The sequence below is a fragment of the Malurus melanocephalus genome, unplaced genomic scaffold (assembly GCF_030028575.1).
Source record: "Malurus melanocephalus ecotype Western Australia unplaced genomic scaffold, MMel_1.1 scaffold_33, whole genome shotgun sequence".
Taxonomy (NCBI): Eukaryota; Metazoa; Chordata; class Aves; order Passeriformes; family Maluridae; genus Malurus; species Malurus melanocephalus.
The window spans coordinates 1,064,681-1,091,051 of record NW_026623265.1 but is presented as its reverse complement, the minus strand read 5'-3'; the positions used below and the strand labels follow the sequence as shown (position 1 = coordinate 1,091,051).

At 35.7% G+C, this 26,371-nt stretch overlaps 1 protein-coding gene across 5 annotated transcripts in view; it reads left to right on the top strand.

Annotated features, from left to right (window-relative positions):
• The window catches only part of RGS7 (regulator of G protein signaling 7), a 224,168-nt gene that overhangs the window by 74,820 nt on the left and 122,977 nt on the right, over positions 1-26,371 (top strand). For all 5 annotated transcript variants that reach the window (XM_057363970.1, XM_057363975.1, XM_057363973.1 and 2 more), the window contains exon 2: positions 20,929-21,025. In XM_057363970.1, coding sequence (XP_057219953.1) covers positions 20,929-21,025 — 97 coding nt within the window. The remainder of the gene's footprint in view (positions 1-20,928; positions 21,026-26,371) is intronic.

The following is a 26,371-nucleotide window of genomic DNA, read 5'->3' as shown; positions in this document are numbered from 1 at the left end:
TTCCTTATATAGTTTTCAGACAAAATATTCAGGGACATTATTTTTTTCCCCTCAAATACTATTTTACAAAGGAAGTTTTAACATGGAGCATTTAGACAAGAGCTGATATCAACAAGSAAACAAATACTCCCTGCCCCCAGCAAAAATAGAGAAATAAAAAATAAGCAAAGGAGAATCCAATCATGTTCTTGGAGAGGAACAGAAACATGAAGCAGACTAAATATTCCAAATAWGTCTTAGTCATGTATGTAATAAGCTCAATTATCAACTAGAAAATMATTTTTGTGTAATGAGAAAATCTTTCATATGCCATTCATTTCACACGTTCTGTTGCAATGATCCAGTCACTGGCTTGGTATGTAATGGAGGGATGGCTATGGCCAGCTGAATTTATAACACTATCAGCATGTTATTTTCATTACAAATGAAATGACCTTCATTAGTCCTTAAAAGTGRTTGTAAGTGCTTAATCACACCAACACGGCAATCAGAGTTCACGAATAAATGTGTTGTAGTTTTTTAACTTTGCCACGAGTCCATGATCATATTAATGATGAAACTACTGAACATTTAGTGACCTTGGGATCTTTGTCATAAAAAATTGGGATGGCAGTTAAAATCAATTTTGAATAGAGTCTTTTTTCTCTTGTGTATGTGACATTTGTATGTATTCCTTGAGAGAAGGATTATTAAATCAACATCTTTTTGGCACTTGAGCATGTTGATGTTAAACATGCCTTTTGTCCAGTAGGAGTGGAAGAATGATGAAAAATACAAAAATGGAGATGTTTACTGCATTTTATGTTATTCTGTATCTTTTAAATTATGGCAGATTTTTTTTTTAATTCAAATTGATTGTCTCAGTCTTTGCAATCCATGTGCCCTAGGCCGAAAAATTAGATTGCCTCATTACCTAATATGATGGTTGTCACAAGAATGGAAAGAATGCCACAAGAAGGGAAAGAGGGTTGACTTGCTTGTAGTCTACCCTTGTGAAGCATGGATTAAATCTACTGCTTTTTCTGTATTTATTTCAAAACTTTCCCAAATCACCAATAGCAGAGATATCTTGTCCTTTGTACGTGAATGTGAGATTCTGCCCTCACTGCCTTGGGGCTACACACAGAGCACAGGCTTAATCCTGCRCAGAAAAAGGACCAGGCTACGACAGGTCCTTGCCTCTGTGTTCGCGTGGTTGTTTGGCTTCTTGTCACTGCAGAGCACAGACTGGCCTGCTTGTATTTGTGCGGACAATTTAGCCTAGGTACCTTCTCTCTCTTCAGTGGCTTATATGTAAAATCAATTTATCATTTCTCCATAAAAGGTCAGCCGTGTTGGTCTGCAGCCATTTCAGAGAGGCACCCTGTTGTGCTGATTTGTTAGGAAAGGCAAAAGGGCTTTCCCCACAGTGCTGTCCTGTAGGCACATCCTTACTTCTGTGAATATGCTTGAGGTGGGCTCTTTTTAGTCCTGTGGTGCTGATTACAAGAACTCTTGTGTCTGATAAACCCCAGACAGCTTTTGCTTGTACATCTGGTCCACCACTTCCTCACTTGATTGTTGATCCTTTTGCTCCCCTGTTGGTCTTAGTTTATAGCAAAAGACTTTTGCCCCTCTTAGTCATAAATAACTTGAAATAATTATACTGCTGGAAAAAATATGGATTTGAAACAAAAATGTACTATTTTAGAAWTTTTCGACATTTGTTATATAAAATGGAATAACTAGATAAAAACTTAAATGATACCKTTAAAAAATAAATAGTGTTACTTAAAATAGCTTTTGAAGATCAGTAGTTTTGTTCTCAAAGATTTTGATGGAATGGGGAAAGCATGAACGTATGATAGAGTTCTGAGGTATAAATACTAAAAACATTTTTCTGTCTGTGAATTTTGTGTCAGCATGCACAGGTCTATAGGTTCTTCTAAAAAAGTTTTTCTATTTCTGTTTTGTTGATTAATTTCATTATTACTTGAATTCATCATAAAACCATTGCCCCAATTTCTTTCTACCTCATTTTCTTTCTTCCATGTATGAACTGCTTTCAGTTGTAAACACAAAGGACACAATATATTTAACACTCCTCTGTCATCCATCATTCTAACTCAGGCATTAAATGCTTACGAGGACTCTCAAAAGCAAACAGTCACACCCTGACAAACTTTTTGCAGTGAAATTTTGAAGACACCAAGGATGAAAAAACATTACCTAAATTTGAAAAATGTGTTTAAATTAGTATAGTGTTGTTTATACATCTTTAAAAACTGCAGTTGAGGTACTTGCAACAGCATTGAAAGCTGTGCTTTGCTCCCAGTATTGGTAACATATTTAAATTTTAATAACTCTCACATGTGCTGCAGAAGCTCAAGTAACCATCTATTTTATTTGGATAAATTGAAGTTGTGTCTCACAACTTATTTATGTACACCTTTCTTTATCTTAAGACTTTTGCCTAATACAATTTAATATTTTTAGTTCATGTGTCACGAGAAAKCTTAATTCTCTTACTCATTTTGTCTGCCTTTTATTGATCAGTAGGAAAGGGATCTTTAAAGATTATCTAGTTCAACCTCTTCTGCCATGGATATGGATGTATTTTACTAAATCAAAAATCCACCTGTGTCTTTCACATCTGTCCTCTCCCTATTTAGTAATCTTGATTCCGTTTTTTTTCGGTCCAGATGTTCAACTCCTTCCTTCATGGACCACATTCCGTAACTTTGTTCGTTCTTCACACTTCACTTTTTCATCACTGCATCTTCTATAGATATAAATATAAATCATTTTGGTATAGTCAGAAGGGAGAATGACACTGTTAATTCTACTTCTGTGAGTTGAATTCAAAATRTGTAGAGAAATTAAATGTTTTAAATGCCATTTAGTTTGTAATCAATGCAACAAAAAGTACTGAGAATGTTTTAAGTATATAAGCATTGCTAGAATGTCTGAAGTTCTAAAATAAACTTCRTGTTAATCACTTATTAATTATGTTAATCTGATTTTTAGTGCTGGAGTCATGGATTTGACAACATCTCAGATGACATTAGGAGAGCATTAGTGAGGCTGAGAACTAATTGTTTTATGTATGTACTTGGCAAGGATGCAAGAGAAAATGCAACAAAAGAAGTTTGGTTGTGCCTCAAAGCAGCCCTCAGGATGCTGCACTGTCCYAGGTGCCTCTGTGTGACTTGCAGAGGGACTGAGGCAGGACTGTCCTGGTGCTGTACCCTCTGTCAGACTATGGGGCAAGGCCAGAGGGAGATCAGCCTTGTGTTCCAATGAATTTCAAAATGGATTTCAGTAGATTTCAACAGTGTGGTTTACAGCTTTGCCAATGKGAAGAAAACATGCTGTGGGTATGAGTGAGGTGTTTTGGTACAGTAATCTTCTAGGATTATTGGTTTGACAGCAACAATATTCGGTAGCAATAAACGGTGGCAATTTCCACGTTTTTCTATCTTTTGGCACTTTTGGTTTGTCTTTTAATTTCTGTGCCTCGGAAGGCTATCAAAGGACATGCACTGTGCTGCTTTTGAGCTTTTGGTAAGCAATTACAGTTCTATGATCTGGTTTGGAATATGAAGCCAGAGGAATAACTTGGACCCTAGAAAAAAATCTAGATTCCTCATTTTCCTTGATATGCTCAAACAAATTCTCATTCACACTTTCCAGTTGGTTGTTACAACTCCTTTAGTTGCTTTAAAGCACACAGTGGGGACTGTCTCACAGGATAATAAGCCTGACATAACAAAAAAGGGAAATAAAGCAAACCATTACTGCCTCCCTTTAGGGTCAAATTGATCTTGTAATTATTTCTAATGAGCTTTCTGTGTCTGGGGATTTTTTGTATGTGTTTTATTTGGAAGATACAATTAAATGTGCTAGTGATTACTGTATTGATTCATAAGTATAGAAAAAAAATCTAGAATTTTAAGTTTATGGTTTGAGAAGAAGTCTAAAACCAATACAATATTCCAACACTCGCAAGAAAGTCCTTTTGCATCAAAAATTTTTAAGATATTTCACAGCTACTTGGGTATGGAAAAGGGACTACTGCTTAGGAATTATGTCAGAGTTTAAATACTGTAGGAATGTGTGATGTGAAACATGGTGCTGCTGTTTGTATGAAATAAGTTGAGCAAAGCTATGTTATRATATGTTTGATCATCTTTAAAATAATTAGAGACCAGTGCATAGTTGAAAACCAATCCTTCCCTCTGACTCAGTGCTAAGCAGGATTGGTAAACAGTGGTAAATTCTTTTGAGTAGAGACTGGAAAGCTGTACAAGGAAGGGTTAAAAGCAAACATCCCACAATAGAGAAATAATTTACAATTTACTGCATATGGCCTTAAAGGGAGTTTATCAAATACTTCTTGTTGAAGACATAGATTTTATTTGAGAAATGGACCCTTAGTTTTATTATGCCAAAATCAGTAAATTGAGTAAGAAATAGAAAGGGGTAAGTCTCAGATCAATTAAGTTTGGCTGATATTGCAAACAAATTCAGAACMGTCACCCAAGAATGCCACGAAGATTGATGAGTGCAGAAAGACAAATAAACAGCCTGTCTACTCTTTTAACCAAAATTCAAGCATGTATTTTTTACTGGACTTTCTGTGATGTTTTAGAACTAATTACTAAAGTTGAGCCAAGGTTTAAGTTCAGTTCTGGAAGTTTACAAATGTTACCAAGGACAAAATCAACTCAGAATGGAATCTGATCTCTTCCTGGTTGCTGTGTTTTAAGCCCGACTGGAAATCAAGCACCACACAGCCACTCACTCAACTTACAACTCTCTGCCCCCTCATCATGGTGGAATGGGGAGGAGAATCAAAGTAGAACTTGAAGGTTGAGATAAGAACAGTTTAATAACTGTAAATAAAGTAAAATACAGCAATAATGGTGAATGATAGTAACAATGATAATAAMAAGGGAAAAACTGATGCACAATGCAATTGGTCATTACCTGCTGACTGATGCCATATCCCCCTTCCCAAACCTAGATTGGCCACGTTTTCAGATAACTCTCCTAGTTTATATACCGCACATGGCACTCTATGGTGTGGAATATTCCTTTGGTCAGTTCAGATCACCTGTCCCACCTGTACTCCATCCCAGTTTCTTATGTGTACCTCCTCACTGAAAGAGCATGAGACAAGAAAATGTCCTTTTTCTTGGGATAAACACTACTTAGCAAAAACCAAAACATCAGTGTGTTATCAGCACCATTCTCATTACAAATCCAAAACACAGCACTGTTACATCTGCTGAGAAGAAATTCACTCTCCCTAGCTGAAAGGACACTGATGAAGTCTTCAATTCAGTTTCCATTAAACTGCAAGATATACAGTAGGTATTAATACATTTAAGACTGTTCCTGAACCAAGTGTATCATGAATCTCCTCATATCGGACTAACTATACTGGATATATAACATTTAGAGGTTAAATATTTTTATTACTTTTACCCATTTATACTAGCTTAAGATTCATTGCTCTCCTCAGTTTAATCTCAGCAGATTTATTCAGAATTTACAGAGTCTCCAGCCTCTTTGGCCAGCATATTTTGATATTAACATTCAACTTCAAACAGTAGTTCTTATGAAAATAGATATATAAAATATTTGAGGTAATATTAGAAGCACCATGGTTTTAGAGTGAGGAATGATTGAAACGTAAACTCTGTGTTTGTCAGAATTTGTCATTTTTGTCATAACAATCAGATGCTATGGTCCTTGATGTTACAAGATTTCCCTAGACACCACCTTTAGAACTCATGTGCAAAGGGAAATTTTAAATATTTAAATAAAGATTTCTTTTAAAATAGTGTTTAAGAATACARTGCTGCTACCTGAGCTATCTATTATGGATGCAGGATTTCAGGAGGGCTTGCCAAATGTTATGAGACACTGAATATCTTTGTAACTGCATTTTTCAGTAATTAGACCTRTCTAATTATCTTTAAGTAGGATTATGTACAAAGAAATAAATATTTGTAAGAGTGTATAYGATGACCATAAACTAAGATGCAAAATCTACACAGTTTGACAGGAGATAAAAAGATAATGAACATAGACCTTTCCTTTGTCCTCCTTGTGATTCCCTCCTCCCATTCTGCTTTGTCTAACATATAAAAGTAATTTAAAACTATTTCAGTGTATGAATTATTCCTCTTGTTTYTCTTGCAACATGATATAGTGCAACAAGTTGTGATAAGGTAATGATGGAACAAAGAGGCACACAGTAAAYAAATATGTCTCTAAACATGCTTCTTTGGAATAATGAACTTCTGAGCAGGTTTAACCTATTAAATGCATTCAAAACACCAGCATCCAACATGTTAAGTTAGTTGTAAGGGGGGACCATATGGAAATTCAGTTTTGTGGCTTTGTAGATGGTTTGCAAGTTCTTTAATTTCTGGAACTTCATAAATAGTTTAGCTTTTGATAGAAAAGGAGGACATAAGCTGTGACAGTCATGAAGTAGTTAATATTAAGAAGCCCAGTGCCTAGTGATGCTAGCATTTATTATCAAAATATCAAAGGAAATGCTTTCACTGACTACAGTAGGCTTTGATTCATGCCTCTGAGAAGACATAGGGCGGGAAAAAATGTTAGGACTCTGCAGCTTTCTGGAACTGAAAGAAATTCCAGTGTGTTTTAAAATCAGAATGATTTCATTTCATCTAACATTACAATGCTCCACCACATCAAAAGTGTTTAGAAAGTTTTTTGTTTAATGTTTGTTTCCTTAGTTGTCTGTCATATTTCYCAGCTACTGGAGGTTTCAGTGACTTGCCAAAGGTCAATTGATAGCAGAGGAGAAAATCAAGGATTTTGAAAACCTACTGAAGTGATTCCTCTGCTAAATGCAACTTGTTCTGTTTTTTCCAAATATCAGAGGAATCTTATCACTCATGATGTATGTAGGTATTTTACTGTTGTCTGACCTTGTTTGAATTGATTTAAGAGTACAGAATTTGAGTTTTCTGTATTTGTACACAACATCTGTAGTCCCTTGACTTTTCTGGGTAAAAACTAGTTGTGYCATCTATTACCTCTCTTCGCCAAAAGCAGGAATCTGTGGTTCCTGGTTGGAAGGTCTACCTGTATTTATTACATTTTAATTTATTATTGTGGAGATCTCTTGCAGCATAATCACTCTGTATGGAAACATTTGCCTTTTTTTTTAGTAACAGTTTCATTCCTTCTAGCAATTTTTCATACCTAATATGTTTGCAGTATGGGACAGGTCGTTCTAAATGCCTTCTAGCTCAGATACAGGATTTACTGAAGTAGCGCTTCGGTTTTAAAACCCTGTTACTTTTTATCCTTTAAACTGTTAAACACATAAACTCAGGATGGAAAAAATATCTTTCAAAAGACTTGTGATTTTTTAAGTGAGAAGTGGCTTTATTGCAATCAAGCCTCTCTGTTCTGAAAGTAACTACCTATGAAAATCTCATTCAAGCTACCAGTTTGAATTACAGAACAGTAATTCAGTACTATTATAGAAATTCTGAGCTTTCCAAGTCTTCAAATTAACCATCTACATTTCAGTTGAGAGATCTGAGGTTGAGCTGGAAATATCTTGTCCACCCCTATAGCTGACAGACTTCCCATGTGCATTGTGTCATTGTCATGGTTTAGAATGCTGGCCGAAAGCCAGGCACCCACAACACCTGCTCACTTGCTCTCTCCCACCACCACTGGGTAGAGAAGAGCGAAGGGGAAAAAAAAWTAACAAAAGGGTTCATGAGATAAGATAAGGAGCAGGGAGGAAACGCTTGACGGACAAAACAGGCTTCACTTAAGTTGTGAAGTGAAGTTATTACTAACAAAGTTAGAGGAGGACAATGAGAAATAAAATAAAACCCTCAAAGACACCGATCTTCTCCCCACTCCCTCCCCCCTTTCCACCGACAGTGCTAAGCAGGGGAGGGGGAAACAGCATGTGGGGTTGGTCAGTTCAGGGTGTGGGGTTGGTCAGCTCATCACCGGATCGATCTGYGGCTGCTGAGGGAGAGGAGTCCTTCCCTTGCATTGCYGTGGGGTCCCTCCCACGGGAGACAGTTCTCTGTGAACCTCTCCGGCGCGRTTCCACTCTCACGAGCAGCAGTCCACACACATCTGCTGCWKYGTGAGTMCCCCCACRGRCAGACAGTCATCCCAAAACTGCTGCACTGTGGGGTTCCTCATCCCCTGGGTGCAGGCCCAAGGCCAGGCTGTTCCATCTCGGGAGCAAGGCCTCTCTCTCCATGGGTCTCCTGCTGGACACAGCCCCCTTCTCGGCGTCCGCCCACTGTGGCGTGGGGACCTCCCTCCTCCATGGGCTGCGGGTGGATCTCTACACCCTCTGTGGACCCCATGGGCTGCAGGGGGACAGCCTGCTCCACCATGGTCACCATGGGCTGCAGGGGGACAGCCTGCTCCACCATGGTCACCGTGGGCTGCAGGGGGACAGCCTGCTCCACCATGGTCACCGTGGGCTGCAGGGGGACAGCCTGCTCCACCATGGTCACCATGGGCTGCAGGGGGACAGCCTGCTCCACCATGCTCGTCACCGTGGTCTGCAAAGGAATCTCAGCTCTGGCGCCTGGAGCAGCTCCTTCCCCTCCTCCTCCACTGACCTCCTCCATTCCCGCACATATTCTCAGTCTCCTCCTCTGGCAAAACTACAGTGTCTACCACCTTTGTTTTAATTTCGTCTTAAATATGTTTTCACAGAGGCATAACCACCATCTCCAATCGGCCCAGGTTTGGTCATTGACATGTCCATCATACTCAGAGCCAACAGCAATTAGCTCTGCTGGACATGGTGGAAGCCTCCACAAGCTTCTCCCAGGAGCTATCTTTTTGGCCCCCCACTTCCAAAAACAGGGCCAAGGAAAGCCCACACAGTCATATATTCTGCTTATTGTACCAAATAACTAGAATGAATTTGTCCTTCTGGCAAAATAAAATTTGGCCAAAAAATAGCTTTTCTCAATTATTTCCTGAAGTGTTTTGCCTATTTTTTTTATGAGTAAACAATAATTTCGCAAATGAATTTGTGAGCTTTAATCTTGATTTTTTTGCTTGTTTGTTTTTTAAAAAAAATATTTCACTCAAATTAAGTTTCTGAAGTTACAGTATGCTTGATTTTAATATTGTTCTAATCTCATTGCATACATGTAATACTATGTGAATATCAAAACTTGTTTATAACAAAAAATATCTCCTTTCCTAATTATGTATCAGATAGACTAAAGCAATGTTTTTATAACCATTTTCAAAGCTCAGATATTTCAAATCTGTGAATAATGACTACTGCTCTACTTTCTTTTGTGGCAGAAAAGTGATTTGACAATAAAGACAGAATATTTCTAATCAAAAGGAAAATGACTGCAAAAGAAAATAAAATGTAGATACTATAAAGGTCAAACTATGACTACATTGAACAAGTACAGAACATCCAGACTGATTTTCTTTAAAGTGTCTAAATCATGAGAATTCAAAAGCTCTATTTTTTTGATGGCAAGACAGCTTTATTTTGCTTTCTTTATTCCAAAGTAAATTAAAGTGTGGTTGATTTTTCTGTAAAAATACAATATGAAGTCACAAGACAATATTTTAAAAACAGCGAAAAATTAAATAAGACAGAGGCAAAAAAACCTTTTCAAATTTCCTAAATTCTTTCTGACCAAATTCAGTGCAGTGATAGAGCTGATGCAATTGCTGCATACAACTGAAAGGAAGTATCACAAAATACATTCTACTTTTCCTAATTATACTGCAACCTGCTAAAATGTAAATTGGGAAATGTCGTATTTAAATGGGCTCCTATTTCACAAAGTAGTGGAATATACACACTCTTCACTGTCGCCCAGTCTTTTGATATGTCAGTTCACTGGTTTTTAAGGAGTTAGTTATTTAGTTCCGTTTTCATAGAAATTTTCAGCCTTTATGTTTAAGTGCTTTGATAAATAAGCCTTCACTGAAATTGCTCCCAAAACATTACATGGCAGAGGATCCTTGTGAAAACATAGCAGTGTAAAGTGGGAGTGAGAGCAAACTGTGTCCTTTTTCAGTGAGTGAAGGAGGAAATTGGGTAAATTTAATTGTAAGACACGAAGCCAAGAAGTCAGTCTGCGTGTGTGTGTGAGGTAACTATGTATGTCGGAATTAGGTGTGGACTGCTGTTACTGCTCTTTTAAGTGATTTCTTTTAAGAAAGCTTCTGGGGAAAGAGCTCCTGCTTTGATCAAAGAGCACAGCTCACTTAGCTTTTGTTTTTAACAAGGAACTTTCATTTCTGTTTTACCCATATACTCTGTAGAATCAAAAACCCTTATCAAAAACTCTTACCAAAATTCTGACTTATTCTCTTCTTCAAATAAATGCTAAAGGAAACACAGAGCTACATTATGTATTGAAGACACTTTTACTATTATTTAAGGAATTTTAAAAAGAATGCCAGGATTTTGAATGCCATAGAAGCACTTACTCTGTCTTAGGAAAAGGAGGTTTAAAATTTATCATTTTAAAGTCTGGTTGATACAGTTAGAATTCTATACAAAAAGAACTCTGGTGATCTTGGCTTTCCTTGCAAAATAACTTTCCTTATTTTAATTATTTTATATAATTTTGTTTCATAGCAAATACTCACATTTTTCTGGGTTTATTTCCACAATCAAACTAAAATACATTTCGAAGTAGCGAAACTCAGTGCAGAAAAAACTCAACTTTTACTTTCTACATAAATTCACCCCAATATTTTTGTTCTTTAAATTCATGTAGAACTTTTTTTTGTTGCTCCTAGCTGAATAAGAAGACCTGTGACCTATTTTTCATAAATCTTCTAATGTATTGAATTGATGAGAAGCTTGACTAATCTGTATAGTCAATAAGAGATGAAAAAAATTGCTTGACATGTAGAAATACACCATTTTTTTCATGGAAGGGGCAGGCTAATATTTGTATGCTTTGCTTGTACTACTTAAACCTATAATTTGCGCTACAGTTCCTAGCAAGAGCTATATGAAATGATTTTGCTTTTTAGCATGAAAATTAGTACAAGAGTGTGTGTGATCTTCTCAAGATGAATAAAAAGACGATCAGGCCTGTAGCTTCTGCTGACTYGAAGGGGAGATGATAGGATTTTTTAATAAGAAGGAAAAAACATACTGGTGTTATTGGAATGCTGGCAGCTAAATTTTTATGGAAAACCAGTTTAAATGGTCTGTTTCATTCTTTTCAGGATTCTTCTTGATATTTTTTGTTTTTGTGCATGGGAGATGTACCATGATTGCATTTTCTGTGGACTACATCCGTCTGTATTGTTCACTTGGCAGATCAGTAGTTCAGTATTTCATTTATTTTCCTTTCTTTTACATTGCTCTTTAAGTGAAAATGGTTGAATTCAGCATGCTTTGAGAACTGACATAATCAGAACATCCACAACTGTCTATTTTCTATCTATTCTGATTAGGTAAGAATAAAATATTTGTTTTCAAGTAAGTTGTGTAACAGAGGGTGAAGAGACTACTGTGAAACCAATCCATCTGTCATATAATGCTGCATTACTATATTACTTCAGCAGCCAATTTTTTTAAATGCCAAATAAAWTTGATACGGAAAGCTTTCTGTAATGTAATACACTTAAGAACAATTTTTTTTGCAGGAGTATGATTTAAAAGTCACTGGTAAAAATTAATTTTGATGGCAGCAGTTTTACTTCTGTATTTAATGAAGTTTAATGCCTCAGAACAATTTCAAGGACCAAGAGAACTAGAAATGTAGTTTTTATCCAGTGTCTCTGTTCTCTAGCTGGTGAAATATTTGCAGAAGGTCAGCTTGCCTTCTTAAACCTTCTCACACCGTAGAGCAGAGAGTAATGCAGAAATCACCAAACTGCTTAGGATTATCTGCTGCATGTGTTAGTGAAACATTGGTATGGGTTGCCGAGAGAGATGATGGATGATCCATCCCTGGAACCATTCAAGGTCAGACTGGATGGGGCTCTGAGCAATATGCTCTGGTTGAAAATGCCCCTGCTCCTTGCAAGGGGATTGAACTAGATGAGCTTTGGAAGTTCCCTCCAACATAAGCTATTCTATGGTTCTATGATTCCATGATTCTATGAGTCTATGATGTACCTCCTTGCAGTTTCTTTGTGAATAGAGAAGTAATCCTAAGATTTRTCAACTGTTAATAGCTTCTTTATCAGCTTTTCCCCAGAGCATATTAGGGAACCTCAAAATGTAGGCAGGGTCATTTTCTAAATTGTTATTTCATTTTCTTATCAATGTTTGCCCTAAAATGTTATTTCTATCAATGTAGTTTGAAACATTTCTTGTAATTACCTGTTCCCTCATCATATTTAAAAGATAATTGCACTGTTTTGAGAAGGTCTCATCTTTGGTCAASAGTAGCTGCTTCTAAAATGATCTTCTGTGGTGGTGTGTCTTTGTAATGTTTGGGATCATCTGACAAGTGAGGAAAAGAAATTCCAAACAGACAAATTTATATTTAAAACCATTAGCAACGGATGATGTAAGAAATATGTATCAATTTAGAAAAAAAATCTGATTTTACAGACTTTAGAATTAGATGACAATATTTTTGAGAAAATGTGTTATCCAGAGGAACATCACTTTTTTGTTAGGTGGATGAATGTATCCTAACTCTGTTACAGGTAATATTTTTGTGAATGTTTTCAGTGAAGCCAAAATGCTATTGGCTATTGTTAGTGCTATTGGCTACATTTCACTTTTGTGTCTGAGTTACCTATGTACAAGCTAACTCAGCTCCTTATTTTCCATCTCCTACAAATATGTCTGCATCTGTATTCTTCTTTTAAATCTCAGCTTGTGTACTGACCAGAATCTGTTCTTTCTTTAATTTTTTTTTCCCTGTTGAATTTTGACATTTTTATTTTCTTCTTTTTTGGAAAAAGAATCAAACATTTTGACCACTTTTGTAATATTGTTTTGAAAGGTGCAACTGAGATCTCAGAGATCAGGTTTGTAGTTGAACTTCTCTGTTTCTGAWATATACAGGAGACTTCATTTTTAATGTCAGGACCATCATATCACAAATGATCAGTATAACTTGGAAAACATTTTGGCTTTGAAAGTCTGTATTTTGAAAAACCTGTATTTTGCCTAAGAAACATTATTTCTATCTATGGCAGCACAGTTTAGAAGATGAGTCATGACCTGACAGATTAATAAAAATTATTTATAGGTTTACCTGCTTAAAACTTTTATATTTTTTTTTTCTGAGTGCAGTATGCCTGTAGAACTATTAATAAAAACGGTCTTTCACCAAGATCTCCTACATCAAGCTGTATTCTCAAATGCCCATAGTGGTGCTTCCCTTTTCTCTGTCATTCCAAACAATTTCCACCTGTGGTGGAAATAATGATTTTACTGAAAGCAGAAATACAATTTCCAAAATTATAATTGGTTTTAAAATTATTATTTAAAATTATAAGTGGTTTTAAAATTTCGACATCTGGATGTGTTTTTTAGCTCCTTCGGGTAAGCTTTTCCTGGTTTGGTTATGCAACAGTAACRTTCAAGGTTTTGAGAAATTTTAATTGATTCTAATTAATAATTTCTAAGTTCCAAGMAAAACAGGTAAATAAAATGAAATGCTTTTTCTTATCTATCTGGAATTTGAACACAAGAACCATTYATTTAAAGTAGTAACTTTTGCATCAGTGCTTAGCCTTCTGTATTTTCTGTACCTGATTGTGACATTTACAAAATACAGAAAATACTTCTTGGCTAGGAAAGGCCAGAGTAAAAATAAATTATCAAGTATTAATATTATGAAACAATTTAAAAACATATTTAATCTATTTTGCAAGTAGTTAACTAAAATTATAGCCTTTTTTCTTGCTCTAATATGTTTTTTATTGCTTGAAATTGCATTTCATGAGGGTCGGGGAGCTGGAGTTGTCAACTACCTCCTGCTTTTTCATAAACTTAGTACAGCGTTTTTTTTTCTATAACTTTTTGTTTATTTCAAAGCTGAATCAGTGTGGTATATTCCTCCAGATTTTTATGTTTTTTCGTTAATGCCAGTTGAGTAGTTTTTAGAAACTACTTCAGTCTGCTGTTCACAGTCCAGCTATGCAGCATTAATCTACATTCAGTGAACTGGGTGTGTTGTATATCCAGATGCAGGATTCTTGGGTGAGACGAAATGTATGTAATTGAAAAAAATGGGAGTAATAGTCCTTGCAGTGTCATAGATTTGTTTACAGTGTTCCAACACAATGAGTTCTCAAAAAAATTATGTTTATGAAACAAACTTGCAGYTTTTATAAAGTAGAATAAAGACCCCCCCTTTTTTTTTTTTCTGGAGGGGGAATACAGTATTGTTTTCAGATCAACTTATCCAAAGTAATTACAATAAGAAATAAAAGAAATAACTGTAGAATAAAGGTGGAAATAGAAGGTTACTGGAAGAACTTCAGTTTACCCAGTGTATGAGGCAGAGAAAAAGAGTCRTGTCTCCTGACATCTTGGTGTATCAAACCATGAGCTCAACATTAGCAGTCCTGGGGAGAAAAGATTGTTACTTATTGGCATAAAATGCTATTTACATTTATGTAGCATATGGTATCTTCAATATTGCACAGGTTTGTGTGATGAGGATTAAYCTTTATTCAGTCTTTACCTAGGGATACCTGAGAGCTCTGGCTTCCAAACAGGCCAAACAGATAATGTGATTGCAGGTTGATGACAGGAGTTTGAAGAATGCTTTTAAATTGTCCTTCTTTCAAAAAGGATAAAACCAGAATTTCTTATATGATTTGTATTAAACTACAAGCTCTTTTTAAATGAAATGCTGGGTTTTATGATTCAGCATTTTAGTTGCATSAATAAGACAATAGCATGCTTAAAATTATCATGCAGACCCACAGTTTAAATCAGCAAAGTATGCAGAGCCTATCTTATTGATGCAAGTTCAGTGATGAACATACAGGGTTGATATTAAGGAGAAGCCTGGTGGGACTGTTCATTTAATTAGGCCTCAAAAATAATTGCATAGACCTGGCATCAATTTTCAAATAAATTTAAAATAGTCTAAATTATTCTTAATAAATGGCAAACATTTGCCCTGCACTCATTTAATATAAGAACAGGCTTAGCAGACATATGCCACTCTTGTTTTACAACCAATCTGAAACATTACCTATTTGTTGAATCTGACAAATTATGGATAAATASAGCAAATAAATTTGAATCTTAATTAGAAATTCACATTGACAACTACAAATGAAGCCATAATGGTAATGACAGATAATGGTTTGTTTGTGCCACATGGGAAGCCAGAACATCTTTTGCTCTCCACAGGTATTCTGTTTAAGGACAGAGTATCAACTATTTGCTCACACCAGTGTCTTCGTATACAGGAGAGGAGCATGAGACAGAGATGCCAGCATCATAGGTACATGTAGAAAATTAGKCTCTTCAAGCTATCTCCAGTGCATCTCTTTGTCATTTGATTTTATGATGTCAAGTAATTATTTCAGCAAATAGAGGTTCTGAAAAGAATGAGACCAGTCATTCTTGTACTCTTTTAATTAAGTTATTTTATAATTTAATGTTCATCAGAGAGTATTTAGGGCTGTTTCCTGCATTGGTAGACCAGAGATGCAATGTTGCTGTCTTAGAGAAACTCCTGACTGGGTGCTTTTATATCAGCAAGCTCAGAGGGTTCGTGCATGACTGTCATTAAGTCTGGTTAGTCTTGTGTGTTTCAAGCCATCTTTCAGCACTGTACTTTAGTCAAAAATCAAAATCTACTTTTCTGAGTTTCTCAATGTTTAAACTTGGTTTCCATAAYGAGTACAAATAAAGAGTTGAAATAACCCAATTCTGCATTAAATGGAAAAAGTTGAAATCTTCCATATGAAAATGCGAAACCATCTTGTTTCTGCACACTGGATTTAGAAAAAGAGTTGTCAGCATTCTTAAAATGAGACTGTTTGTTTTACTTTGGTGACTTTGCCTYATACACTGGGTAAATTGAAGATCTCTCATTAACCTTCTATCTCCACCTCCATGGTAATTTCTTACTGATTTGATCTGGCAATCAGTTTGCCCGTATCTGTGCTTGTTGGTGAAGCAGTCAGAAATAAAGTGGCCCTTACCTTGTGAGGAACCTTGTGTCCTTCTACCCTGCAAGTTTTGTTCAGCCCTTGGTGCTTAATGTGCATCTTTGCATGGGGCCAGGCTAAAGAAAACCTCCTGCAACCTGCTGGCCAACTGCCCTAATGACCTTGGACCCTGTAAAGTRTTAAAGCAAGGAGGAGAGAAAATGGCTGAGGAACACGTTGCACATTGTAAGCAATATACAGTAACTGTTTGTACTTTTCAGCAAGTTTGGATGAGGTTTTGTAGTTAGTTCCTCTGGGTTATTCAACCCCTGCATTTGTGTAAAAGGAGAAAAAAGATTTTAGTAAARTTAAGAAAGCTGTAGTGTGGGTGGACCACAGTACACTCAATGTAAGAGCAATCCCCTGTTCTGATGTATGAAAACTGAGTGTAAAATTATGCTTATTTTATTCTGGTATTCCTGAGTATACTCTTAATACACTAGCACTGAATTTATTATTTTTTTAGGAACATAAATCAAATTAAGATATCCGTATATGTCTATGTTGGCCAAGGCTTCAAGTTTTTGCCATGTATCTCTTGAACTAACTTAGTTCCAGAMAAATTACATTTTCTAGTATTCAAATCCTTGTATCTAGTGATCATCTTTATGTGGTGTTGACTTAGGCTAGATCATAATGGAAAAAAAGCTCTTGTCCTGCACTAACAACTTTTTGGTTTTCACTTTTGTTGTGATTTCATTATTGAAAAAAACCTCCAAACAAAGATGAAGTGATACTGAATTATGGTTCAAGTTGATAACTTTTGCAAGATGTGCAAATGAATAGCAATGAAATTCCTATTTAGATGTAGAAGTTTAAAGATCAGGGCCTCCCCCCCYTGAATGTCATGGCACTGTGGCACTGAGCACCATAAAAACTCTGCTCTGAGGGGTTGTATTAATTTCACCTAGCTATAAGCAGCTAAAGGGCACTGATGCTGGTGTGTCCCCAAGATCTCCGTTGTCAATAATGGAGAAAAACAGGTCCCTTTGGGTGGGTGATGATTAAAGATGGAAGAGATGAATTGTACCCCATGTTGCAGAAGCCTCTTTGGTTGTATTAAAGAAGAGAAGCCTGGTAAGCATAGTCCTTCAAGAGCAAGCATCATTACCTTTTCTTCATATTGGATAACTTTTAATCTCTCTTCCCCATGGTCAGATACTACTGGCTCTGTGGGTYTGTTAGCTGTCTGGAAAGCCCTGGCTCTGCTCCTGGTTCCAGCTCCCTGTGTGTTCACAGCACAGTCAGCTCTCATTATTCAATGGATCCTGCATCCTGTAGCCCTTCTATTATAGGATATTGTTATCTGCTTTCTTTTTGCTTTAGAGAAGATGCATTGCCACTGTTGTCATAGAGTTAGGCTTTGAAATAGATTTCACAGAGTCCTTGCATGTCAAGATGAAGACTGCAAATTATCTTCACAGGGAGACAAGTGAAGTTTTAAATATTAATATTGTAAGTTTGTTCTTGAGTTGCCTATGCAGCAGAAGTTTAGTGAGTTTTTGTCAGGTTTAGAATTACCTCACGGGTAAACAAATGTCACTTTTCTTGAAGAATACGTTTATTTAAAAAGCCTTCTGTGGAATCTGTGCTGCACTGGAACTTTTTTCTAGCTATACTTTCCCAGTTAATGATGTATAATGATGACTGAAAAGCTAAAAGATATGTTTATATAACTTCCTCTTGAGCATCTTGAGCTTCATTTGCAAAGTGATCAGGAGGCAAATTATTTGTGGGTTTGTTTTCTCTGAGTTACTTGAGAATTTTTGGTACTAAAAAGGATCCTGTAGCCAGATGGGGGCCAGGCAGGTTTAGCCAGATAAGATTATAGGAGGTGAAATGAAGAAGCTTCTATTTCATCTCTGAGCATTGGGTCAGGTGACTCAGAAGCAAGCAATGATATTTCAGGAAGGAAAATTATTATATCAGGCAGCAGCATGTGTTTCCCAGATTAGGCTTCTTGAGCAAAATTAGATTAAAATTTTCTTTCATCATTCTAATTAAACTATTCTGCCCTTTCCATTGTCTTAGGTCATTGCTGATGAATGACAGAGGAGTGCCTTGACTGCTGCTTCCCAAATATAATTAAATTTGATTGTTTTCAGTGGAAGAGGTTATATATTTGCTGAATTTAAAGCAGGTGAAACAGAAATAGCAACTACATATATTGAAAGTTAAACTTTACACCAGCATATGTTGGATTGGATAGGTTTGAATTTTTAATTTAAACTTCTTGTCTTTTAAATTGACCTTCACTTTCTATAGGTCTTACGTTTAAAATTTAAGATAACCACAAACCACAAGTAACTTCTTAGATTTCCATGCAAGAAGGGACAGGACAAATAATTTTTTAGTCTAACAGGTAACATCCCGGGTCAACTGTACACAACTAGTTGTGTTGTGTGTTGTTTCAGAACATTCCTACTCACTTAGAAAGTAATCTTTGAGTTAACCAGGAAGTTCAGAGTGATGCTGTCTGGAGTGTGAGCTGGCTTTTACTCAGACAGTACTCACTCCCAACACAGAGCARTTACATGAGCTTGACATGAAGGGGAAGGTGTAATTTTGCAGTGCAGACATCCTAGAGCTCACTTTGCTAATGAAAATCAGAGCACTCACCCAGAGTTGTGGTACTTCTCAGAGTTAGATTTTATGCTGTTTAGATTAATTCCTGTCCACAAACGAAGTATAGGAAGGCATATGTAAACGTCTTTTAACAATTTATTCCATGTACCCTCAAAAGACTGGTTGCTGACAGCACTAGCAATGCTGGGGATTTAACATTTGTACTCTGTTCTTGAGCAAGCAGTAACTGCATCTGTCTGCCTGTAATACTGTGTTTGACAAGTGTGGAGTAATCCTTACTGCATTGCAAATATACCTTTAGCATGTTGCCTTATGCACAAGTTGTCTTCTATACTTTGTCCTTGTGTAATATTATTCACTTTGCAGTTCTAGTAATATTCTTACAAACTTACTGTGCATGTGTGGAATTTATCATCCAATATGATCAGTAAAAATATTCACTTGAATTTGAGTGACTTCACTTAAGGGCACAATAAGATAGTTTACCAACTGAATTTGGAAGGGATTGATATAAGCCTTCAGTTGCTACATGGATAAAAAATGTAGGGACAGATTTCATTTCATAGATAATGGTATGTATGGTTGACAATTTCTTCAGCAATCTATTAATGGCCTTTTCTTTTTAAAGAATGAAATTCTATGCCTGATGAACATTGGTTCTTTTCTTCTGTTWCATTTTGCACATTGCTTGATTCTGAGCAGTGCACTGAGTTTTTCACACCTTGCTAACAGCATCTACTTCTTGTTTGTACTTTTTGGTTTGGACAATGACTGTCTTTGCATTCCTTAGGTTGTTAATGTATGATCTATAAGTAAATGGAACATGGCAACCTCCAGACACTCTCTGTATAAACAGGTTTTCTTCATGAGCAGTWGAGTTAATTGATTTTGGCTTCTTTTTTCCTTTTTTTTTTTTTTTTTTTTTTGGTATGGATATTTATTCTTTTTCCTAAGTACACCACTGGTGATTCCAACTGCTGTTCCCTTTCCTGTCTCTATACAATTCTTTTATTGGGCCAATTAATGCACAGCTGCATTAATTAAACCAATGCTTGTTTGCTATCTGCTAATGTGGGACATCTGACKTCAGGGGAAAAAAGGTGCACGAATAAAGAATTTTTTCTGTTTGTTTGCTTCCACAACACAGCCCAACCACAAACTTTTACTGAACTTACTGGGAACCTATTAGGGCTACAGAAGTGATATAGAAAGTTTTTTTAAAATTTGACTAATAAAAGAGTATAAAATGCCCTGTCACACAGAATTTTTCATAGGGAGTATGTTGGTGATTTAAGTAAAAAGAAAGAATAGTTGTAATTATTTTCATCATAGTTTCATTGAATGTTTTGAGAAGTTAGATATTCAAAGAAAGAATGATGGAAATTTTCAAATGTGTAAACTTTAATTGTGAAATGGGTAAGAAGAAAAACTAGCATTGTAAGCCAAGGACTCTACTTAAATATTCTTTGTCTTCCAGTGAAAGGGTTTTCTGGTCATAGTTCATAGGAAAGTGACCCTTTGAATTGGGCTCAACTTATAAAATGTACGGTCCAAATTAGCCTAAAAGTTGAATTGGAAAACTGAGCTAATGGAAAAATTATATATAAGAAAATCAGCAAATTGATTTAAAATATTTTTATACCCACTCCATTATTGCCTACAAAGAAATCTTACATTTCTGCCTCTGCTGTCTCCAGGGATGCAAAATTACCTTATTGTACTTTTTCCCTTTTCTCAAAAGAAGGAAATTTTGCTTTGAACATAAAAGCTCTGCTTTTGTTTTCAACGTTCTATTTAAAAACTCTATCAGTCCCCTAAAAGTCTGTATGGGTTTGTTTTGCTTTTATGTGTGGTACAATACCACTAAAACAATAAAAACATGAAATTTTATACCCAGCAAGGGTTTTTGAAAAGTTCTTTTAGGTACTTTAACTAAATCTAACTTTAACTAAGTTGTTCTGCATTGTTTTTTCTTTCTCAAGAGTCTTTGAATATGTATATATTTTTACTATTTTTCATTACTAGGTTGCATTTTAAACCTTTTCAATAAAATTATAGAATAGAAATTAAAGAAAGAAAGAATGGACCTGTTATTCTGAGACACTGATCTAGGATTTCTTGGAGATGAATTTTAGGAAATAATTCTGGATTTATTCTTTCTTTCATTTTTTTTTTTCCTCTGTTCAGATGGAAGACGTCATAGCCCGCATGCAAGATGAGAAAAATGGGATTCCTATTCGTACAGTGAAAAGTTTTCTTTCCAAGATTCCCAGTGTCTTTTCTGGTAAGAATCAAAGCGAATTTCATACTATTTTAAATTTTTCACTGTGCCTTATATAAGGGAACGCTCTAATGGAAAACACTTTTACATGAGTACTGTTGAGAATTCACAGTCATCTGGTCTGGAGGAGACATTCTCTATCCTTTGAACACTTTAATTATAGAAATTTTTGATGTTTCTGTCAGATTGGAGTGGGTTGACATAGAGATGTTTTTGCCCTGAAAATTAGGTGAAGGGAACGCTTAATTTACCACAAAAAGTTAATTATCTCAAAATGGCAATATTTTTATGGCAGGTCAAATCTGGTTTTTAGCCAGTTTCCATAKCAAGTATGAATTTAGTGTATTGGCCAGTACATGAAGATAAGAAATGTCATAGCAGCAGAACAAAAGAAAATCATCACCACCCTCTGCAACTGATATTGATTAGGGGCTATGACATTTATTACAACATTCCTGATCTSCTTCTATAGCTGGCTGCCTGTGCCTGAAAAGCTAAGGCTGAGATCTCTGTGGTGATTTGCAAGACAGCTGTAAACTTTATAGCTAGTCCAGGTCACTATTACCATAGGCACAAAAATCTGTCAATTTATTAATTAATTAGCATATACTTATTCTGTTAGTTACATAATTTTATTATAACTTTCATATTTATATATGTAGCTACATACTCCAGTGAGTATGCAGTTCCTTTGGAATGCATGCTATTGTTGAACCTAATTTTTCCATACTCTGTAAGAGTGTGTCCTTATACAGAAAGCATTTATAGAAATTTTTACTGTCCAGAACAGGAAGGATTCTATATTTTAATTTTCAACCTTTGGATTGTTTTTGCTAGTGAATAGTTCATAAAAAAGGATACAGTCTTAAGAGTGAACAAAATTGCTGCATGGTTTTAGAAACTACTTGTACAAGAACTAGTCTCTGAAGAATGGACCTTTTTTTTGCCATGAGTTAGTACAGCATAGCATCATATTAAATAATTAATATTAATTGTTAATCTCTACCTTACCTTGTGTACTATGGATTTCAAAATAGACCAAAATGCTTTTTTTTTTTTTTTTTTTTTTAACTGGAATAGGCATCATACTTTTAAAGGTTGGGTTAGAATATATATACAGTTATGCATAGCAGTTACTGTTGTAACAAATTTTCTGTTGATGCATTGACTACATTAGCTTCAGAGGGAAAGAAAAAGCATAGGAGTGTTATTTTTTTTTTCCCTTGTCTGATTTTCTCCCACAAATACCAGGGCAGTAATTTTTGCTGCACATGACTAAAACTCCCACCAGAACAGTATAACTGTCATTTTAGTTCAATTAATCTACCTTCCTGTCAGCTCTCTATCCTGAATGGAATCTAAATGATTCAAACTCAGGTCCTAAGCAGCCAATTTCATTCAATATGCTAGGAGTTTATGTGCTTGTAGCAAGAAAATACTAGCCTGAACTCAAAACTGTTGATTGCTGGGAATATTTTCTAAGGATCATGATGACAATAATGCAAATCTATTTAATAAAAACTTGTAGTACTGTTATTGCCCACAAAAAGCATCAAAGTAGATTCTTCCAGTTAAAAAATATATATGTATATGCTTATATATTGTTATATACATATACAATTACTTGTGTGTGCATGTGCGTGTGTGTCTATGATTAAAAGATTTCTTGTACACAGGCATGTGTCCAGGATTATGTCCCATAAATATTGGAGCTTTGCAATTTTTTTTTNTTTTTTTTTTTTTTTTTTTTTTTTTTTTTTTTTGTGGGGCAAAGCAAAATGATTTGCTCTACCACAGTGAAATCATCTTCCTGCAGGTACTCAGAAAAGAGCTGTATGAGTTCTTTAAATAACTTTTAAAATCTAAGGATGTCCATAAATCATCTGCAGGAACAGGGTCTTATTCTATACATCCATAGAGAGCAAATAAAAATTTTAAACTTTTAAGGTTCTAAGGAAAAATATAGGCTGGAGATTTTATTCCTTCTGTGTGATTATGCATTTTGGCAAACGAAAGAAGGACTTGCTGTTGTTGTCTTCATGCTTTTGAAATATTTTGGAGGTATGAAGAAGATAGTATRTAGACATCTTGCTGGTCGACAATGATAATTGCATGAAGGTTGTCTTGTGCATTCTTTATTAACACAGATTAAAGTATTAGGAGTGAAGAGCAGGTGATTTTCCTGATCCATGGCTCACCTTTAGACCTGAAACTGGATAAAAAAAAACTTKAAATGATGAATGTAGGGAGTCTGACATATGAATCATAGAGATTAGAAGGAGCTCTAAAATATCATTTTTATTTTTGCTAACAGAGATAGAAGAAAATGCCAAATATGCTCTGCTATTCACTTTGAAGCCAAAAGAAGAATTTGGAGTTTACTGACAAAGCACTGCAATAGTTGAGAGTTTGTTTTGGAGGTCTCTTTGGTGGGGTGGTGTGGATGGCTTAGCCGGTGTTAGTGCTGAAAGCTTCATGAGCTAATCAGAACAGGAATATTTCATTAGAAAGATGTACTGATGTCTTTATGGTCATTATTGAATATCAGTGTGATTCTTTATAGGACTTTAAAGAGTGTAATACTTGGGTGAGCTTGGTGATGGATAAAACCTGTGGGGAATGTGCCAGTTGAGTAGTGTGTAAAGTGGAGGGTGGAACATGAGACTTTTTATTGAAGGAGGAGGCAGAACTATGAGAATTGTAAGCTCAGTTAACGAATGCGCACAGAGACAATAAAAAACTGTTCAAGAAAAACATGTTTGTACTAGTTACTACTGACTGTTTCTGTTSCACGGTTTAATAATTTTGGAAACTAGAACCAACAAAAATAGGAGAAGAAGATCAGTAGAAAGGTTTTTAACATCTGTGTTAAACAGAGAATGAAAACATTAATTTACCTTTCACTGGAAAATATAATCCATGTGAAGTCTTTAGTTTTTTTCTCATTTCATTATGTGAAGCTGATATGGTATCTTTTCCATATAAACAGTGTGTTTTACCATTTTTAAGAAGGATTATTGCCATCATATCTACTTTTCATTAAATGTTTTTCCTAATCTCAGATAATGCTTATTTCTATTTTACCTGGGAAATCATGAAAATAATGAGATATTGCATTTTGATTATCAAATGCACTAATGTAATGATTAATTCCAAGTCTTTGTTTCAGTACATGATGTACTAGTAGCAGCATGCTTGGTAGAAAATTGAAGAATGTATGTGTTTAAGCATAAAAAAATCCAACTTAAGTCAGACCAGCAGTCTCAGTAGCCTGGTCAGATGTAGCGAGAGACTCCGGAGGAAAGCAGTGTTATAGTAGCTGATCTCACTCACAAATCATAGGTGGGTGAGCCCAAGGAATGAGTCAAGGGGTTATCTGCAACAGTAATACTTGATATGTAGAGGCAGGCAGCAAAAAAATGAAGAGCAATACAGTGGGAATTGGATGACTCAGGGGACTGATAATATGGCAGTTTCATCTATAATTAATTTTGATCTTTCCAGCTGAGTAATGAGTTGTTAGCATCTCATGACTTCTCAGTGCTGCATGTGAAATTAGTTGATTGGTTTATCCACTTCACTACTGGAGATTACCAACCTGAAATACAAGATGAAAGAGAAAGCTCTACTGCTTGGTTTCACAAGCAGCAAAAGCCACGAAGCATAGCATTTCAATCATCTGGTACCTTTGGAGCAAAGTAATGGTGCATTATAGGGAAATAAAAGGATTTTGGAATTTCCATTTTTGGTAAGTTTTCCAGAGTTAATTACCCATTTGGGAGAAGCTAGGATTCTTATCTCCTAAGTCTTGAATTTTAGGTACCTTGTTTTTAACTGCATTGTTTCTCCTGCTGGGTTGATGACAGGTTTCAACTTTGTTGTTTTATCCATTCCTTCATCTCTCTTTTCTTGTATTGTCCTAAAGTATAATTTAATGGTAGAATCATTGATGATTTCTTTATGCCAAAGGAGTCTCTTATTATTTGAAAACTGAGCCTTCAATGTTAAAACTGCAAGSTCACTTCCTTGATGAGGTTCCATTCTCAGAAAAGTGTTTTGATGAAAAGTTTGCTCTCAGTTTGTGAAGGACAGAAGCGGGATCATTCCCTCTGCTGAGCCCACCCAGATGGGCAGATTTGAGCAGGGACTTGCATTCTTCACAGTTTCACTTTTCAAAGCAGAATTTTGAGAACAAAACCTTAATAATCCTCTATTCCCAAATGAATAGCTTGTTTGAAGTTATACCACCAGTCTCTCTTGCTTCTGGTTTCTTCAACACTTTGTCAGAGTGACTGATTTGCATTCAAATTGTTCATTGTCTTTTGGGAGTGGATATTTTTTGCTCATGATTTTTAGAGTCATGAGTAGAAGAGATTGACTAAGTGGGGCCATAAGATTGGACATACAGTCATTTCCAAGTAGTGAGATGATAAATAACTGATGCTTTGTGTGCTTTACAGAAAACTAAAGTAGATATTTGAGTGCTGCCTGCATCCCTTCACCTCTTGTTTCTGTTTGTTTTCCTGTCTTGGCCTCATGGCTGGGATGGCAACTATGACCAGAGAAGGGTGATCTTAAGCTGCTTCAAACTTGACAAAACTTTAGTATGTCATGGGAAATCAGATTTGTTGACAGCTTTGCTGTTGGGAAGTACAGAATGAACAAGCTGTAGTGGGCTGGGATCAAACAAGATAAATGTTCTTCAGAAAGAAAATAACTCTTTCCAGTATCTTTAATAATAGGTCCAAAGAATTTTTTGAATTGGAAGATCATCTAGTTCAGTCTCCCTGCTATGGGCAGGGATTTCACCCATTTGATCAGGTTGCTGGGGGCCCCATCCACCCTGACCTAAAATACTTGCAGGGATGGGGCACACACAACTTGTCTGGGCAGCCTGTTCTAAGGTGATTGTGCTCTCAATTTTAATTATATGTTACTATAAGATCTTTATTAAATTACTGTTGGAATGAAAAGCTTTTCAAAATGTGAAGTTATTGTAAACAGAACAAGAAATACTCATTTAAAAGTTATTGCTTCTTCCTAACCAAACAGCAACAAAAAAATTTATTCTTATGTTTATTTGTTGATTCGATAGCAATTGCCATTGGGACCATTAGTAAAAAGAAGGAAMTAAAGTGAAAAAAGTCTGGGGCAATTTTGCAAACTTGTCCTAGGAAACTGAAATACACTGAAAACCCATTGAAAAGTCTTTTAAARCAATCTGTGTGTAAAGCAGTCATTAAAAATATCTGTTCCTTTAAAATATTAAAAGATTATTTTCACAGACATTTGAAAAAGAAATAGGTATAGAAGTCATGCAATGATGGAAAAAAATAATTTTAACAATTA